The sequence below is a fragment of the Dendronephthya gigantea genome, unplaced genomic scaffold (assembly GCF_004324835.1).
Source record: "Dendronephthya gigantea isolate DGI-Jeju-01 unplaced genomic scaffold, DenGig_1.0 000002F, whole genome shotgun sequence".
In the NCBI taxonomy this organism is placed as follows: domain Eukaryota; kingdom Metazoa; phylum Cnidaria; class Anthozoa; order Malacalcyonacea; family Nephtheidae; genus Dendronephthya; species Dendronephthya gigantea.
The window spans coordinates 748253-767415 of NW_021163012.1; the positions used below are offsets into that span (position 1 = coordinate 748253).

General features: G+C 38.9%; 2 protein-coding genes across 3 annotated transcripts; both read left to right on the forward strand.

The window, feature by feature from the left end:
- Positions 1-19: 19 nt before the first annotated feature.
- On the forward strand, positions 20-16973 carry LOC114535371 (cilia- and flagella-associated protein 47-like). The gene is made up of 53 exons (XM_028556714.1): positions 20-218; positions 324-478; positions 567-774; positions 865-911; positions 991-1219; positions 1473-1770; positions 1843-2404; positions 2526-2782; positions 3004-3074; positions 3179-3275; positions 3381-3484; positions 3615-3727; positions 3816-3949; positions 4211-4321; positions 4446-4576; positions 4853-4975; positions 5179-5262; positions 5355-5480; positions 5614-5682; positions 5756-5831; positions 5930-6021; positions 6157-6441; positions 6689-6902; positions 7196-7394; positions 7522-7743; positions 7903-8054; positions 8314-8602; positions 8758-9036; positions 9189-9384; positions 9476-9665; positions 9804-9901; positions 10050-10166; positions 10235-10369; positions 10473-10577; positions 10811-10972; positions 11066-11259; positions 11337-11416; positions 11516-11899; positions 12134-12385; positions 12458-12648; positions 12713-12856; positions 13078-13196; positions 13378-13605; positions 13734-14096; positions 14294-14401; positions 14507-14618; positions 14740-14844; positions 14924-15098; positions 15194-15689; positions 15778-15924; positions 15991-16152; positions 16230-16398; positions 16511-16973. Exons 1-53 carry the CDS (start codon positions 60-62, stop codon positions 16727-16729), a joined length of 9537 nt encoding a protein of 3178 aa, XP_028412515.1. The 5' UTR covers positions 20-59; the 3' UTR covers positions 16730-16973.
- On the forward strand, positions 16945-19093 carry LOC114535464 (G-protein coupled receptor 157-like). 2 transcript variants are annotated; one of them, XM_028556780.1, is made up of 4 exons: positions 16945-17022; positions 17152-17847; positions 18048-18233; positions 18364-19093. In XM_028556780.1, the coding sequence occupies exons 2-4, from the start codon at positions 17155-17157 to the stop codon at positions 18556-18558; spliced, it is 1074 nt and encodes a 357-aa protein (XP_028412581.1). In that variant the 5' UTR covers positions 16945-17022; positions 17152-17154; the 3' UTR covers positions 18559-19093. The 2 variants fall into 2 exon arrangements, with proteins under 2 accessions (XP_028412581.1, XP_028412575.1); XM_028556774.1 differs by having other exon boundaries at positions 16977-17022; positions 17135-17847.
- Positions 19094-19163: the final 70 nt, after the last annotated feature.

Genomic DNA, 19163 nt, shown 5'->3' on the forward strand with positions numbered 1-19163 from the left:
CTTTTTGGGAGTAGAAAATAAGGAGATTGACAATGTATTTCATCGAAAGCCTTTAATATATGATAAAGATGGAAGGAAGTGTTGCTGGTGTCCGGATTTTACCGGCCGTTGTTCAATTTCATGACGCTGAACCTGGCGTGTTGCATCAGATGAACTTGAAAGTACAGAACCTAAGCAAGTTCTCAAAGTCTGTACGATTTCATGCTCCAGACTCCAAGGTAAAGGAATCTCTTGCCCGTCCAGTCTTATGTTTTATTTTAGTCTGTCTACCTTTACTTCGTCTCTTCAAAGGAAAGCTAATGAAATCATCTTTTATTCTGCAGTTTTTCTCAGTGAAAGTTAAGAATCCAGACAAACCTATCGCTCCAGGACTTGATGTGACTGCCTTGGTAGAGTATTACACTGACCATGCAGAAGATAAACAAGATAGAGCAATATTATTGGTTGATAATGACATCATTGAGATTCCTTTGATAGCGTAAGTGATCAGTGATGTAATTTGTATAGTGTAGTATGGTCGACCTGTCTGCTTTAACACCATGATTTATTTCTTTTGAATTGTGCAGTTTCACACCATCACCTCAACTGGAAATCTGTGGACCAGTTAATTTTGGATCAATAGTCGCTGATGGAAAGGTTCTTACAAGTTATTTCTCCATTGATAATTATGGAAGTAAAGCTGGAGAGTTTAAAATCAAGTACACTGGAAAACAGCCAATCACTTTATCACCCACTAGTGGTGTGGTTGAGGCAGAAACATCTCAAAAAATTAAGGTGACTATTTAAGTCATTCTATCAATGCTTGATTTGCAGTTCTTGTAGCTTTGGGTTCATTTCATGGTAAAATCATTATGCTCTTCTTAGGTGGAGTTTATTAGCAAAACATGTGGAAAAGTACAAGAAGTTATAAAGTAAGTATGGACATTGTTATGGTACTCCAGACAGGCTTAATCCTCCAAAATATCAATCTTATATTTCCATGTTTTTCAGTGTCAAGCTTGAAGGTCAAGAACAAGGTCATACAGAAGTTCTTGCAAATGTTGTTGAAAGAAACATTCAACTTTTAAATCCAGAAAGCAGAACAGAAGTAGAGCACATACAGTTTGGTCCAACATACTATGGCACAGATCAACTGCAATCTTTCCTTCTAAGTAATAATGGTCCTGATAAGATTAACTTTGTTGTCTTATTAGATGAGGATAGTGAAGGGCAAGAGGTGGTAAGTTTGGGTATTTTATCCGTACCTAGAGTTACATGAATTAGTAGATCCTGTGTCTCGATCATACCCCATTAATCTTTTAGAGGTACATAGGTCACCTGCGTGTACGCTATGCGTACCTATTTTTATCTACATTGCGTTATAAACTACCACCTGGAAACAGATTCCTCATCCTACGAATTGCGCCATTGCATATTCTGATTGCTGTTACTTAGCTAAAGATCTTCACAATTCCCTTTCCTTTTTACACAAGGGTCTAGATCTAACCAAGAATGCAACAGCGTTGATGACCTCTCACACACGTTTTCAGTCGGATAATGGTGATGAAGGAGAAGACTTAACGTCTTTGATTTCGGCGTTTCCTAACCAAGGAACACTTGCTTCAGGACAAACAACTGAACTCTTCTTTAAATTCAGCCCAAGATTCCAGAAATCAAACTTGGGTTGGAAAAGTGCAGAGGAAATAGCTCCAAGAAAGGACTATGCTTTGTTCATCAACATTGAAGCTGTGGGGTTAATCAACCAGAGCGAGGAAGGCGCGTTTAAACATGGTATGGTATTTGAATGATGTTCAAATAAGCTGCTATCATATTTTATAACAAACCTCATTTATTTATCCTCAGGTTGCAAACGGGAGATTGCAGTCTCGGGCACGGCTGTACCAGTGGATATCACAGTTAATCCTGGCGCTAAATTTTTGTTTGGAAAATGCGACGTTGGTGATCATATCGACGCGTTGTGTTCCATCACAAACAACTCAGCTCTTTTACCAACCACATTTGCTACCAAAGCACTGGCACATTTCCATCCCAAACCATGCAAGGCTGTTTTAAAACCCTTACACTCCACGGACATCATGATTTCATTCAAGCCTAAACAGATGGGAACGTTCGCTTCGAAATTAGAGCTGAGTTTTCTCGGTGCGATTCTAGATCCTGATACGACACCCAGTGCTAAAACGCAAGTTGTTTACAAACAAGTTGTTATCCATACGCAGTATTTACAACTTCACGGTGTTTGTAATGATCCTGGTTCATCGACTTTGCGTCATACCGGTGGATTACCATCGTCTGTTAGTTCACCAAAAACAGCTGATGTTAGAGAGAGTAAAGATGGTTATGAAGTTGCGAAGCCAAACGATAGAGCAACGAGCATTCGTCCAGCTCAACGGAACTCGAAAATTCGGTAAATAATTCAATCTAATTGTATTCTAATTTGCCATCAATTATCATTCTTATCGCGCTCCTTTATGTGTTTCAATTTTTTTCAATTCCTGTTCTAATTAGTTTAAATTTTCATCAATTAGAACGCAATTTACTGGAATTCAGAGGTATTCGTACATTGATCCAGATTTCGCGCTATCTGATGAAGAAACAAGTCGAAAACAACAGCACAAACAGCTCTACTTGAACTATATCCGAGATTCAAGAACCTGCAGAGAGCTGAAAAGCAGCAAACATGAGATGGATAAATGGGAAAATAACAAAGATCTTGGTATGAAACCTGCTCATGGCCTGCCACCTCCGAAATTGTCTGCAGAAGAAGCTCTTGCTGCAGACGAAGGTAACAGTGACATCTGGGTTACGATAACCTTGGGCTTGTTATGAGGCTGTTTTCTTTTAAGAGAAGAGTTTTATTGGCTCTGCAATTAATACAATAACGAGCCAATCAAACATCGTGTAATATCGCGCATTACGAGAAAGATCTATTCACGAAATATTCAGATAAATTAAGGCTGCTGTGTTATACGCTCATAGTTTATATAAATTTACCTTTTTTTCCAGGAAGCGAAGCAGAGAAAAAGAGCAACGTTGATGGTCTGTTAAGTAGTAAAAGTTTAGCTACGCCTGAAAATGTAAGTTTGCTTTGTAATTAAAATATGACTTACTCCATTAACAAAAATGTGACATGGTTTTATAGTTATTATGCTCAGTTATGGACCGAACATTTCATCTTTAGATTGTTGAAGGTCTCAATGCTGTTCCTCTGACTGATTTGGAAAAGCTGGACTGCAATAAAACACTGACTCCGCAGGACATTAAAAAGATTAAAATTAGTAAGTTCAAGAAAAGTCCTGAGCACTTCTTCATGAGATTTTTTTGCAAAGTATTCTTTCTTTTTTCCATTAAAGATAAAATCATTATTCCTCTTTTTTCTATAGCTTCTGCTTTGATTGATTTTGGCGAAGTCTGTCAGCGTTCTGTTAAAACAGAATACCTGACAATTGGCAACAATTTAGATCAATATATTCATATCGTTGTCAATGTAAGTGAACGGCGACAAAAAGAATAAATCATTTCTTGTTAATGCAGCATTATGACCGGAGAAAACGCAAGGAATCCGTCTTCTTGCGACCAACCAACACACTCATATTTCTTGCAATTATTTACTATAGGTTGATTGTCGAGAGCTACGTCAGTCTTCACCGTTGTCCCAAGTAATCCCACCTTTTTCTACGGCGAGAATAAATCTCCTGTTTGAATCCAACTCCAAAGGATCATTTGAAAGGTGCGAAAACATCTACAATTTGCAACGTTTTTGTTCATTGATATAAAGGATGGTGTGGTCTTATATACGAGTTTTTTCTTATATTCAGGAGCATCAAATACACGATCAACGAACGTCATCAGTTTCATGTTGTTGCCAGAGCTCAAGTTATTTCAGTTGCTTTGGAGTTGTCTTGTGATCAAATAATGCTCAAACCAACGCCAAGTATGGCGGCTGAGTCTGGTACGTCCATGTTTTCAGTAAGCACAATTAGCAAGCCAGTGATCTGAAATACCGGGAAACAACCTAAATTATCGCCTGGTTAATAAGATTATTTAAATAACTCCTAATTCAAATGTTGAATTCCTATACTTCTTGTGTTTTGAGGCCCGACGTTTAGCGTGCTTATCAATTAAGTGTGAGAATTCATTCTGCACACCTAACATCTTTCTCTGATTATATATCTTTTTATATATCTTTTGTAATTCCTATATTCTCATGCAGGTTTTCGTGGTGTGGTTACCATCAGTAATAAACGAAATGCCGCCGGGGATTTTTCATGGAAGATTGTGAACGGCAAAGATGGTACATCGTTTTCTATTCGGCCTTCAAAAGGTAAATAACACTAGCGATTGATTGGCAAGAGGTAAATAACACTAGCGATTGATTGACAAGAGGTAAATAACACTAGCATTGGACTCTTGACGATTTTTACACGTCGTTTCACCTTATGTTGTAGGAACTGTTGAGGCGTTTTCATCGTTGGATTGCGAAGTTGTTTTCTATCCTTCATTTGGCTGCTCAAGAAAAACCCAGTTTGCGCTTCATGTTGATGGAGGAAACTTGCCAAAACTGCTTTGTCAAGCTGAGGTAAGATTTCTGTAACCCTTTATCTATAACGAAAGATTTCGGTTTCCTGATAAGATTTTGGGTATAAAATACTCATCAAGATTTCAGTTGATCAGGTTAAACGTGCATGGTACTAACAATATGATACTAACAAGGCTGTGAGGTAACTTTGATGTGATATGTAACTGACTTTTTTTTGGATAAACTTTTAAAATACAAGCTTTACTACGAGGTTCATTGAGGCAAGGGTATATGAGGTATTTATAAAGTGTATAATTTCCTGTGTTTTATTTTCAGTTTGGTCCAGCGCAATGTTCTTTTGTTGAGCGAAGATTTGTGTTCGGTTTTGTTCCACTGCATCTTACCACCGTGAGGAAATGTCATTTGAAAAACACAGGAAACAACCACGCTTACTTTCAGGTATAAAAACCAGGAACCTTCGACGATAATCTTGTTGTTTGAACAAAAAAAAAACAGTACATGGACAGCAAAGCAACAGAATCCAGCGCAGTATAGCTACTACTTTATCAATAACAGACTACATTCCAGTAATCAGAAGTGAATTGGATTTGTGTGAACGTGCAGACCTTAAAAGAATTTGTCTATTTGCTGTATTTTATTAGGTGTCAAATACCCGACCATTGGCTGGCATGGTTATATCTCCAAAGCAGGGCGTAGTCCCCGTTGGAGGCACAACAGAGCTCAAGGTAAAGATGACATAAAGAAGAACGAGTATCGTTTAAATTCAAATGTATGCATCAAGCGCTTGCGATTCGAATATTTCTTTGGCTGTTTTCAGGTGGAATTTACGCCGGATCTTGCGCATAAATTTGACAGCGAAATCGAGGTGAATATTCTTGGCTGGAAGACGATATCTTTACGAATGGGAGGAACCATTGAGCAGCCTTGTGTCGACGTTGATGTCGTGAGTAGACGAACATTAAAACAACTTTTTAGGATAAAATATATTGTGCGTTATTCGCCCCTCTTTCACTGCAAGATGAAACACGAGACATGTAAAACAATACATATTTTGATATTGCTATTTTCTTTTAAAGAGAGCTCTTCAATTTCATGGCGTTTATTGTGACTCAACTGCAAAACTACCGTTTAAACTATGCAATAAGGTAAGAGTTTTATCATAAAACGTACTCCCTGGGATCTCCAGGATTTTCTAAATTTATATATTTCTTTTCTCAGACGCGTTCGAAGGCAAAGGTTGTCTTTGATTTATCGCGTTACCAGGACTTCTCCTTACAGTTCCATGATGACAAAGGTTTGCCGAAGCATCATTCGAGTTAGCTGATATCGAGTGACTTTTATAGAAATAGGAATTTAAAATGTAATGACCAACCAATCTTTTTTCTTTCAAAGATGAATCTTTTGAGAACGACGAAGGTTTATTCACAACTTCACTACAAGCTCTGGAAAGTCTTGACTGTGTCTTGATATTCAAACCAACAGAGGTAAGTCCATTTTTGCAGTGGAGGTATTTATGCATCTCAGTCATCGGAATGTTATCAATGAGTTTTGCTACTGAAAACTATTGAGTATATTCCTATCGTATAGGCGTGAATACTTATAAATGTCATCATTTTTAGGTTGCCTCGTATAATTTCATTCTTCCCGTGACAATCAACGATACAATGGCTCCCAGTCCTACTCCGTCTTCGATACCTCCCTCCCCTGCACCGTCAAATACAAACTGGACTATACCTGAACTGGATACACCTCCTCCTATCCCTGTATCCATAGCAACACCCAGCAGACGTGTGCTTGCGACAGCATTACGACCTCCACTGCAGCTCTCTCATAGTCATATGAAGTTCAGCCTTCCTGCGGGTTATTATGACTTAGGCATTCAATCAGATGCGGGCAGAGTGCAGGTAGGGGTGACGAATTGATAAGTTTATAAACAGGCCTTTTACGTCCCGCTATGGTCTTTATGTACATTAGATTTTTTGTTTGCAAAAAATTAGTTCTGTGGTCTTTAAAAGACCTTAAAAGAAATAATAAACCTTAGATAAGCCCAATGAAAAACAGCGCTGGACTAATAGAGCTATAGAACCGACGAAGATGTATAAATAAAGTTAAGTTTAGCTCTAACGATTCTTTTGTTTTTATAACATATAGACTTGTATTCTCGTCAACAACAACAGCAAACCATGCAAGTGGTCTGTCGATATCTCCTCAAGCTTATCGTTATTTGAGGAAGGAATATTTACATTTATACGAAGATCCGGCTCGCCTTTTCCCAGTCCACGAAGATCATCCCCTAACTTACATGTGCCAAGCGGTACACTCCAGTGTGGCGAGACGTTTCAACTTGCAGTCATGTTTTCACCAAGTATGTGCTCTTAAAATTCCCTCAAATATGATCGAAATATCATCAGTTCTACACCTTCCTTGGTCTATACACACGGAAGGTGTAGAACTGATGCCTCGGACGGTGCCTCAAGCTTGCATATCTCCACTACAGAAGACACGCCTGGAACGATTTCACGTGTACTACCAGATTTATAGCATTCGTAGTATTCCCACCTACTTTATTAACTGCTGCCTTTTGTTATACATTCTATCAATCAAAGTGGTTGTCTAATTGTTTAAATTCTCTGTATTTCTTCTTTCTTTTTTTCCCAGAACAACCTGGTATGTATCGTGCTTCAGTGCCACTAATCCTGAACGATGATCATCAAAACACGTATCGTGTTGTGGAACTAGAGGGCGAGCTTCTGGCTGATGAAATCAAATTTGAACCGAAAACAATAGACTTTAAAGTTGTGCCTCTAGCTATCGAGAATTCGATGGAATTTGAAATCATTGCAAAAGGATATAAAAAGTAAGCTGATTGAACCGTCCCATGCGGTTTGTTTTGAGCGACATTTGTGAATATTTCTTCCTTTAATTTCCGACGTTTTCAAGATAGAATTTTACTCCTCTTTTGATCATGATATTTCATGTCATAGGTCATGTGATATCCTTGTTGATTTACCCGAGGTCGAGATGAACGATGGGAGTCGTATGTGTTTATTATCCACCGCATTCCCCAAAGGAACCAAAATAGAGCCATGTTACAGTGATGATCCTCAGCAAGAGTCTTGTCGTCGTATACCTTGCAAGCTCACATTCAGGTCACCCAAACCAGTCTCATTTGCAACTGAAATCAAATTAACTGTTAACGACGAAAGGTATGCCTCTTGTTATGACAAAAGTATATTTCTCGAAAGGAAAGCTGCTGGTTTATATAGGATGCTATATTAGTTTATGTTTCTTGACTTCTAGTTTAGGATTGTCTTTTTGTGTGCTTCAATGCTTGGTACTAATTTTTGTATTATTGTTCACACCAGGTTCTTCTTACCAGTGAGTGCGACGGCAGACAACTGTTTATTGACCAACTATCCATTTCTGGCTCTACATCGCAACGACTATCATATCGTCTGTGAACAGAAACCTGAAATGTTCAACAACAACGGAGACGATGATACCAGCATTAGCACAGGTAAGAAACTAGCTATCACTTGTGCTTCGGCAGCTGAGGTACCTCATAGCTTACTAATAGATAACCCCTGCTACTTTTGTGCTGGTAGGCTAGCGTACTAATGGATTAGGTAACCCTATCTACCTTTGCTCTGGTAGATTAGCTACTTAGTAGATTTAGTAGCCTGTATAACTGCTCCGAGTAACCATATTGCTGTAGTGTTTATTCCTGTAGTATGGCGGTGTTTCTAATATTCGTATTTTTTAATCTTATGTTTTAGAAGTATTTTTACTGCCATGTATCACACCCAACCGTCCAGTCACTTATGGCTCCACTGGTGCCACAAGTACCACATTTTGTGCATCATCATCATCCTATGAAGACTCCAGTGATCCTTCCAGTTCCCTTAGAGATACTCCGAGTCCAGTAGAGGAGATGATTCATAATAGTGGTATCACTAGACATCAGGAGTTAGATTTCGTGGCTGAGCTAAGAAGTCGTGATTTGATTGGCGGAGATAGTCCTGAGGAATTGATCTTTTTTAAAGAGGTTCTAAAAGCGTTACAAAGGTATTGCTTTTTCCGAGGAATTAGGATTAATTATGAAACAATTAGAATTTTTAAAGAACAGTTTGGTATTAATTAGAGAACATTTAGAACACAATTAGAACTAATTAGAGAATGTTATTTGAAAACAATTAAGTAATTAGAATGTTTTCATTTAGGTGGATTTCATTGCAAGCGTGGTCATCAGGTCCATACCCAATCAAAATCCCGAAATACTTTCAGGATTCCTTCGAGACGATCGAAGACTTCACCGTGAGCGGTCAGGGGGGTTGGAACGGCAGCGTGCATAAGGATACACGTACAATATTTCAGTTGGTCGCCCATCTTTGTGGTCGACACATTCCTGGTATTCCTGTCAATTTCTCATTCCCCTCCGATCGTTACGATAGAGTTCGTAAGCTGCATTGGATGTATTCCGCACTTTTGGTCTTTCTCAGGTAGGATCTCGAGATCAACTGTGTATTTTGCACCAGTGTCCCTGTTGGAACACTAGTAACACCTTGTGTATATCGTTGTCCCACATTGAATCCCTTGAAATGTGTAAGAATTTACTCTAAGAATCACTCAAGACAGCGTATGTTTTTTCTAGAGCGCAAGGGGCGTTGTTAGCTCACGTTAGTCCAGAAGACTTAATGAGCTACTCTGACTACTGTGATTGGAAGAAAATTGAAAGGGAGCAGTCATGTGATCGTGACGTCAAATCTCGTGATAGGAATAGCGAGAGAGTGAGATACGAGAGGGTATCGTGCAGAGCGTGGACTGATCTATTGTTGCAGCTTCTTAAGGTGATATTTAGGTCTTAATTTTTTTCCTTAGTTCTGCCTCTCTTCAGGCAAAGATCTTTGAAATTATACGTTTTATCCTTTCTTTCTAAAGGTGTTCGCGCTTGGTCGAGTTACTCCACAACATTTCAAGAAAATCTCCTATCCTCCTGGAGATTCTTGTCCACCGTTCATTAACCCGGATCCTTTGTCCAGCAACATTTACAGCGTTGGTGAAAGAATATTGCTGGCTTGGTTTAACCATCATTACAAAGAACAAAAACAGAAAACTTGGGCAGTAAACAGTAAGGACAAGTGCATGATGATGCATGTCTGTTTATTTATTATGATTAAAACACTTCTAGTGTAGCATGATTAAACCATTTCACTGAATAGTAAATAGTAAAAGTCTGACGGTGTGTTGGATTTCTTTCATCGTGTAGGATCACTGCCCTCTGCTCGTTGGATTGTAAATTTTGACCTGGATTTTATGGATGGTCTTGTGTTGGCTGCAGTTCTGGCTGCTCATTGTCCTTTCCTGGTATGTTAACCATGTAGCCTCTTCTGTTTTTCACAGCCGGATGAGTTACAATGCGTTTAATTTAAGCCTCCAGCACGTCTTTCCCATTGCTCTCTCTATCATACACGTTAAGAATTGACGGAGCTTTGCATTTTTTTTTGGTATTTAGGTCGACAGTCATCTGCGCAACATGTTTCTTCATCCGACCACAGCAGAGAAATGTCTGCACAATGCTGTTCAAGTTGTTGAAGCTTTCAAAATGATACATTTGGACTACGATGTTGTGGTAAGGATATGGCTCATCGGTGTAAGACGGAAATTATGATATGCTGAATAGTATTTTTGTTTTTCTAGGCAACTGACATCACAGAAGCCAACCCCGTATCCATTCTTCTCCTTTGTCTTCATCTCTATCAACATTTACCACAGTATATCCCTCGTACCACTGTCGATTTCACTGGCAGTCTACACGCCACAATAGTGAAACATGTAAGTACCCCGGAAGTGACATACGTTCATTTATAGGTGATGATTCCTACTGAAACTTTATATCTCTTGCAAATGAACAGTTATAAATCTGTATTTGTTTCAGGTTCAACTTCAAAATCCAAGTAGCAATAAACCTTTGTTTTATCGAGCGATCTTACTTGGTCAAGATGCATCAGATTTCACGGTGCCCATGGGTGAAATGATACAGGTAAAAATGGACTAAAACCATGCACAGTCAAACGGGAATGAGAGTTGATGAGAGTTGAGAAGCAATGAGAGTTTGCACGAGAGTTTTCCAGACTCTCTTGCGATCGTCAAGCAAGAGTTGATGAGACTTGAGAGGCAATGAGAGAGAGAGAGAATTGAGTTATATAAAACGCCCAACACTACTAAACTAAATGTGCATACTGCAGTTTAAGGTTAGCATTTCATTTTCTTTAGGTTTCACCGAAAGGTCAAGTCCAGTTGCCTATCGAGTTCAAAAGTCGTTTTCTACGTCCATGTACGGCTACGCTGGTCCTGGTTGGTAAACGTGCGGGCTCAGCCACTGGTTGTACCCTTGTGTTCAACCTGAGGACATCTGTTGATAATATCACACCCAGGGTGAGTGACCATGAGGGAGAAATGGAGTATGTTTCTGAGTTAACTAGGATTTAATGCGAGAATGATTAAAAAAATATCCTTTCTCTTTTCAAGGCAACAATCAAGTGTGAATCTCCGCTGTATGAGATCAATAAAGTTGATTTGGATATTTCCAATCCGTTTCCACACAAAGGGAAATTCCGTGTTGTGTTAGTGGAAGCTCGCGGTCAGTTAGCCAACAATGCAGGCAAAGAAAAGAGGGTGAAAAGCAAGACGATTAAAAAAGTTGAATCCAAAACAGACCACGGGTAAGATGTCTGGATTGACACAGGATTGCCGGAGATTCTGGTTCTTTATTTTAATAGTTTTCTGTATTCCTCCCCAGACAATCAAGAAAGCAAAAGACATCCAAAAAAGATCTTATTGTACCAGTTACGCCTGAGAAGAAAAATAATGCTCAAATACGTGAGTTTTTATCACGATATCTTGTGTCTTTTGACCACTGCCTGGTATATTGAAACTCTTTCTGTTGCAGCTAATTTCTCACAATTTCTTCACTCCTAGTTCCCGAGAACCTGACCTTAACCCGTGCTTTCTGGTGTTCCGACGACAACATTCAGCTCGAAGCTAATGGCAGCGCCAGAATCGAGATCAATTTTGTCCCATTCCAAATTGGCAATCGCCAGTGCTCCGTCCTGCTCATTAACGAAGACATTGGAGAGTTTTTATACTTGATCGAAACAGAGACTACGGTCCCATTGCCATGCCGCGTTCCATACGTACCGTCTGCTCACAGTGTACGCGTCAGCAGCTCTCTTGCAGCCCACCATGGTCGGGGTGTTTATGGTGGAGATGATCGCGTTTTGTACTGGAAATGTGATTGCAGTGAGACGTTCACTGAGAATATTGTTATTACGAGAACCAATTTAGCAAAGGAAAATGCACTCGGTAAGAGCCGTTACAATTATTGTGTAGTCCAATTTTGTACTAGAAGAGAAAACTTTAGCTGTTTTTCTTAGAGATCCGACAAGGATCATCTCTCTGTTCATCTCTAGAGTTGGTACAGGAAAGACGAAACCTAAACCAAAACAACTCTATTGACAGTTGAGAGTCTAAACTGTTTCACCATAAGGTTTAAAAAGCTCGTGTCTTTTAACAAGTTGCACGTTTTCAACCTTACAGCGCTCATAGGTCAGAAAAACATGTCAAAGAAGGAACTACGACGTCGTGAACTGACGAATACACTCAACATCACCAGTATCACATCTGCAATGACTTTACTGGGTTTAGCTCCAGACTATTACCCCAACATGGTCGAGGAGCGTGGCTTCAAGACGTCCAATGGTTGTATTGCATTTAAAGTTGAATCAAGCTCAAAGTGTTTCTCCGTTCCTGCAACCTTGAAGATCCCACTGGGTTCTCCTTCTACCTTTGGTGAGTTGAGTTGTGTGTGTTAGTGACTGTGTGTAGTTACTCGATGTACTTACGTGGATTAAATTTTCTCAGATAATAGCGTGGTGTTACCCGTGCAGTTCACTGCCGAAGCTCCTGGTCACTACCCTTGTCAAATCACGTTGAAATCAGTGAATGATATACGTGTGTATCAGATTGAATGTACGGTCAGTCCTGTGGGCTTGGCTACAGAACTGGAATTTACTACACCACTTCATCAGTCCGTTACACAAGAAATACCTGTGGTAAGTGAGGAATCATGCTTGCACGTGATAAGCACGTGTTTCTAAAACCTATTTTCCCGCCAAGGTGAATCAAACGAAGCAAGATTGGCAGTTGATAGCATCAGTTGAAGGAGAGGGATTTTATGGACCACCAGTGATGGTGGCGAAGGCTTGTGTCACGTCATACTACCCTCTTATGTTCCGGCCCAGCCGCGAAGATTGTGTCAAGGTATATCTTTTAAACTAATTTAACCAACTCTCCTGACGAAGGCCCTCAGGTAGAAACGTCGAGAAGTGTTTTGTCTATTTCAGGCAGTTGTTATACCACATTTGATGCTAAGTTGTTTAAAGACGCTGCCACGCTGCTCCCTGGTTATATTTTAAACAGTTTATTAGCTCTGCAATTATTAACTGTTAAAGTCCAACTTGCTATTCACTTTTCGTTTGCAGGGAAAACTTGCGTTAACCAACGCTCAGGATGGCAGTGAACAAGTTTACATATTAAAAGGATTTGGTGACCCACCTGCAGCTATGGAACACATTGTTATCGAGTGTGAGGCACGCAAGAAGTGAGTCTGTCGATGATCTATCATCCTTGCAAAATTTTGACTATTTAACTTAATTGTAAATATGTCCTGCAGAGTTCCACCTGTTCTCAAACTCTCTGAGTTTAAACTGTTTCGAGTTCAGAGCTATATTTTTATGATGAAAACCTATTTTGAAGTCTAATTTACGCTCTGCATTCCCCAGGACCACTCACAGTATTCAACTGCCAATGACGACACGCAAGAGGAAAGATTTCAAGGTTGTCTCTGATCTCGGGATTATAACTGGATCCCCTTACGTTTCGTGTATAGCAAGTATACCTACAAACTATCAGCTCACTGTGTTGCCGTGGCGACGTGGCGTATTCAATGGCGTTGTCTCGTTCATCGAATCACCGTTACCTGGTGCAAAAAGTACTTCACGAGTTAGCAGGTCAGTTCAGAGTATATGCAGTTCAGAGTCATTGTGTACATTATATTTATTAGTAGTAGAGACAGGCTTTTTTTTTAATCACAAGTCGAACAAATAAGTCTATTTTTACTTCCAAAATGTCATTTTAGAACTGACGATAGTGATACAAGCGAAGATGAGCAAGATACCCCTAGTTTCCAATCTTCCAGCGGATATGCAGGTTCTGAGCCAGCAATCAGCGAGTCAGTGAAACCATATAGGTTTTGGTATTCTGTTGAGATTCGTTCCAGTCCAGCTCCTCCCGAGAAAGTCCTAGACGTATGCTGTGCAGTATTGTCAGCGGCTGGCGTTGAGATTACTGTAAGTAATCCAAGTGACGAACAGGTCGTGATGAATGTCATTGTAGAGGGGCAAAGTCTTCATGGTGAATCTGTGTTAGTCCTGGGTCCGAAACAACAGACTTTATATCAAGCAATGTACACGCCAGTTGTAATCGGAATGGAACAGGGAAGGTACGTATCTGGTGTACCTGAATTTTGTCTGTTTATTTCACGCAAACATCATCCTCTATCTCAGATTGTCTCATTCATCAAATCTTATTACAATTTATGAACATTCAGAATGTTGTTTAGTTTGTTTTGTGTTTCATTGTACCATGTGGGAGGAATCACGTTGTTAGAAAATGCAGCCAATATTCTTTCTCATTTAGCATTGTATTTCAACACGAAATCATTGGTGAGTTTTGGTACAAGTTAAACCTTCTTGCAGAGCAACCAGAACCAAACCATCTTCCAAACATCGACAGTGAACTTGGCAGGTTGGTCTGAAGGATTATCACTATTTCTGAAGTCGATCTTCGCGTTTTCTCGATCTGCGTCACAATTCTCAAACTCAAATTTATCTGATTCATATTATTTCTTAGTCACAGTCATCAAATGATTCAGCTGGAAAACCCAACAGGTCAGACATTGACTCTCACACCTTATTCTTCAAATCAACGAAATTTTGCGCTTGAAATTGACACTTCAAAACAGGTTTGTTCAATAATAAACTGTTGCACACCATCACAAGTGGATATTTATCTTCTATAGATTTCATCTCCCTCGCCATTTTCAATCGAGGTTATCTCTCTGAGGTTCATATATTCCCTTTCAGTTATTTATAGTTCCCCATGGCGTCATTCAAGTTCCATTGAGGTTTACACCATCCCAGATTGGTTTGGGAAAGCACAAAGCTAAAATCGTATTCCGTAGTGAACAGGTAAATGATAAAATGGTAATTCTGAAGTAGCCATCGTCAGTATTCAGTGAAAATTCTACACGAATTATTCCTACTTTAGTTGGGAGATTGGACGTTTATTGCGTCAGGAACAGGTCTGAATCCAAAACCAGCCAAGCCAATTTATGTTCATGGCAAGTTGTCTGAAAATTCTTCGGTTATTGTTCCATTTCGAAATCCAACTGAACACACCGTGGTTGTTGATGTTAGTTTAAAAGAAAAATCAATGTATTCAGGTAAAGTGATGATGTACGTTTTGTGTTAACGTTGTATTGCAAGTTGCATAGAAATTTGCACCGTTTCCTTAAATGTATTTTGTTTTTCGACTTAGGTTCTGTGTTTCTTTCCGGCGTATCCAGTGAAAACTCAAGCGAGTTGGCGTTCTGCCTTCTGCTAAAACGCCATGATGGTATCCTTCTACGACCACAAGAAACCCTAGATATCCCTGTCACATTCAGTCCTAATTGTATGAAGTCTTACGAAGCAACAGTCACCGTGTCCATTCAGCGCTATGATATCGCTCCCGGCACATCGTACTCGGATATTTTGCCCACAACCATGATAAATAACCTCAGCTGGATATTCCCACTCAAAGGCATTCCAGTGTCGCACGTGATGAGTACATCACGTGCTATCACAATTGAATGTCAATCACGTGATCGAACTGAACAGATTGTTGAGCTGACTCTGTCCGGGGTTGTACCAAGTGGGAGAATGGGTTCTCTGTACACGGGAGATGTGAGCACACCCATAAGTTTAGTCAGAGAGGACTCTCTCAACGACGCCCAAATGGGAGTCGATAATGTACCCTTTTCAGAAAGTTTTAGGTAAGTTAGCATTGCAGAGTTTGAAGCTAAATTTGGACGTTTTTTAGTTGAAAACAGTTTTAAATCTGCATCATTTCTTCCCCTGTAGTTACGAGTTTCTGTACGAGGATAATGATTGTCAAAACGCTTTAGAAAGATCTCTTGGAATCCAGTTAGAAAAGAAATATCGCAATAAAGCCTCTGGTGTGGTCACTTTGATATTTCGTCTCATTTTCTCTCCGTATAAACCTTTCAAGTAAGTTGCACCTTCTTCATTTCCAAGAACACCCTTCTTGCTTAACCCTGGCTTCTGTTTTTCTAGTCATGTGGTTCATTTGGTTATCAGCGCTGGTTCTGGTGGCGTATGGAAATTCCCAATCCGTTTCTTAGCCACGGAAGCTGACGTTGACGACACAATCACAATAGAAGCAGTTGGTCTTAACAAGGAAGCCGTTGTTGGATTTCGCTTGAACAGTCAAAGCAGGTTTGTCATTCTCAATGCAGGTAGAGCGCGACTTTGTGTAATATCTTTGATTTTTTTAACAAAACGATTGTTTTCAGACAAGCAGTTCCATTCACAGCATCCTTCACAGCTGACTCAGATAAAGAGTTTGCTCTTTTCTGTTCTTCTGAACTGCTCTTACCTCAAGATAGCGAAGGAACTTTGATTAAAATCACATACAAACCAACGTTATATGGCAAAACACACAAAGCGAAGATTATTGTTCAGGTAAAAATTTCTTACGCTACAATTCTTCAAATTATACTCTCAATGCTTTGCAAAAAGAACAAGAGGATATAATAATGTATTCTTTACAACTTTTCTCCTTACAATAATGTAGACTGCGGACATGCAATGGACTTATGAGATCAAAGGTGTGAATCCAGAATATACACCGCCCAGTGGACAATCCGTCATTACAACAAAACAAACAACTTATGTTAAACAACGTAAGAAGAACTACATTCGTGATAATCTCAGGCTACAGGCTACAGGAGTTTCTTCTCCCATCAAAGGCGCTCCCATCATTCAACGTGGTCGTCGTAACTTCAAAACGTGATGACGCCATCAGTGACGTCATCTGATGAAGTTAATATGTGTCTTATAAATCAATATTTTGTCTCAAACTGTACATTTAAAGTAATTATTTTTAATCATGCCGTATTTCTAGAGTAAATTATCTTGTGTAAATATAGTTTAAAGTGCTGTCTTATCACTCTTATTTTATGGATGAATTATTTGGAGAATGACGCATGTTACAACCTGATGCGCGGGCAGGAATATTAGGGTAAATGCTGTTGTGGGTGTAAGAAGATTGCAGGAAGGAAGAAGGACGGATGTTGCTACGATCATGTGAGTTTTTAATAATAAATCCTAGAATGTCCCGTGATTTCATTTTTTGCACCAAATTCATGCAGTATTAAAGAGTTGATTTCCATAATCCTAACGCGTGAATCGCTGGAAGGCGTTTTGTTATATTAGACGATGCGTCGTTCTGCAGTGCTGGTACTTCTCTTCCTCACTTCTGCATTGGGAACCAGTGGTACTCTGAACGAAGATGAACCAACCACCACATCATCGTCCAAGGGTATAAATCCGTTTCTCAAGACATATGATCGCGTTATATTTACAATAATATCATCTTTGTCAGCATTTGGATCTATTGCGATAATTGTGACATACTTTTTATGGCGAGACTTACAAACAACAACAAGAAGAATTCTGGTGTATATCTCTATTGGTGACTTCTTTGCAACCTATACTTCACTGGTTATATTTTGGAAAAGGCAGTTTGGCAAAAATGACTTTTCCTGTCAGCTTCAAAGTTTTGTGACATCAACAGCTATAATGTGGTCTTTCTTTTGGACGACATCTTTGGCCATTTATTTGTACATTGCTTTGGTGAAAAAGAGGCATGATATTTCTGAGAAATTGATGGTGGTGTTCCATGTCATCAACTGGCTGCTTCCTGTCATCCTGGTAGGTGCAGCATGGTACGAGAATGAACTTGGTACCACTGGAAATAAGTCTACAGCAGGATGGTGCTGGATTCGCATTGGAAAGAGTCATAAAACTGCAGTGGTTTGGATGTTCATAACTGGAAAATTTTGGGAAATTATATCATATTTCATTAATGGGATTATGTATTATTTCATCATTAGTACAATTAAAAGGGAGGTGAGGCAACCATTGTCATTTAAAGTGCCTAATTATTGTGTTTCGCATAAAGCAAAATTGCATGATATATTCCCTTGCTTGCAATAAATGTATAACACTTTTAGCCCAATAAAGAACACAGTAGTTATGATCTGAACTTGATAAGTAACAAGAGATTAATTTGAAGAATAGATTTGACTGGTCATTTGCTTTGTTTCCAGGTGAAAGAAAGAATGCATCTAATGTCAACACAATCTATCCAAATTGCTTTGCAAGGAAGAGGAAAATTATCTCTTGTCCCAATTATTTTTGTTATTCTTCGCATATGGGGAACAATTAGATTTATCCTTTTTGCAGCCTCTGCAAATCCTCCCCATGTTTTTAGAGAAGTTATGGTTACTTTGCAGGTAAGATATACTGTTTGATGCATAGGTAATATCAAATTTTTGAACATATTTAGTCAGATGAAAGTTGTCAGTTATGATATTATTACAGTATGTATTATTATATATTTCATTTTAATTTATTTCATTTCAGATCATTGGAGATAATGCCCAAGGAATTACTAATTTTATCTTGTTTTGTTTGTTAACTGAGAAATTTAAGCAGCAAATCATAAGAGTTTTTGGATTTTGTAATAGACTCACTTCTAAACGGACAGTACAAGATGAACGGACAGCACAAGATTTCCGTAGGACATTCAGTGATGACACATACAAATTTTATAGTTGATAACCAGTTACACTTAATGATTTTCTGCACAGTTTTCAACTCCCCCCAACCCAAAGTCTAATGAGCTTTAAACCACATAGACCACACAGAATATGTATAATCACAGATGAGCTGTATAGCTCATTTATGGTATGATACTGGAAGCGTGACTTAAGATTGATTTTGTGTCTCCAAATTTACACCAAATGGTATATGCTATCACACTTGCTGGAATCAGGCTGGTTAATTGCCTGAAAACCAGATAGCACTATCGTTGGTTTATTCAATCCATCTAAAATTGTTTGGTATAGCCTGGATTAATTATCATTTCTATGGTTTTTGTAGCAATTTGATTGACTAATTGATGTAAATTAATAATTTATTAGATAGAATGTTTTTTTAAAATTATGTTGGCCTGTCCTGGATCAAAATTTCCCTTGGATTTACCGAAATTGGTGTGAGGAAAGTGATTAGTTGGTTCAGTTGAACTCGTCTCCTGATTGGCTGTTAGTTTCATTTTCTTTTTGTAATCCGCGCAAACAAGACGCCAAAAAATGGATTTTAGGAAAAATGGTTTTTGCAAAACCGTTTTGCACATTTTTTAATTGTTTTATGTGAATTATTTT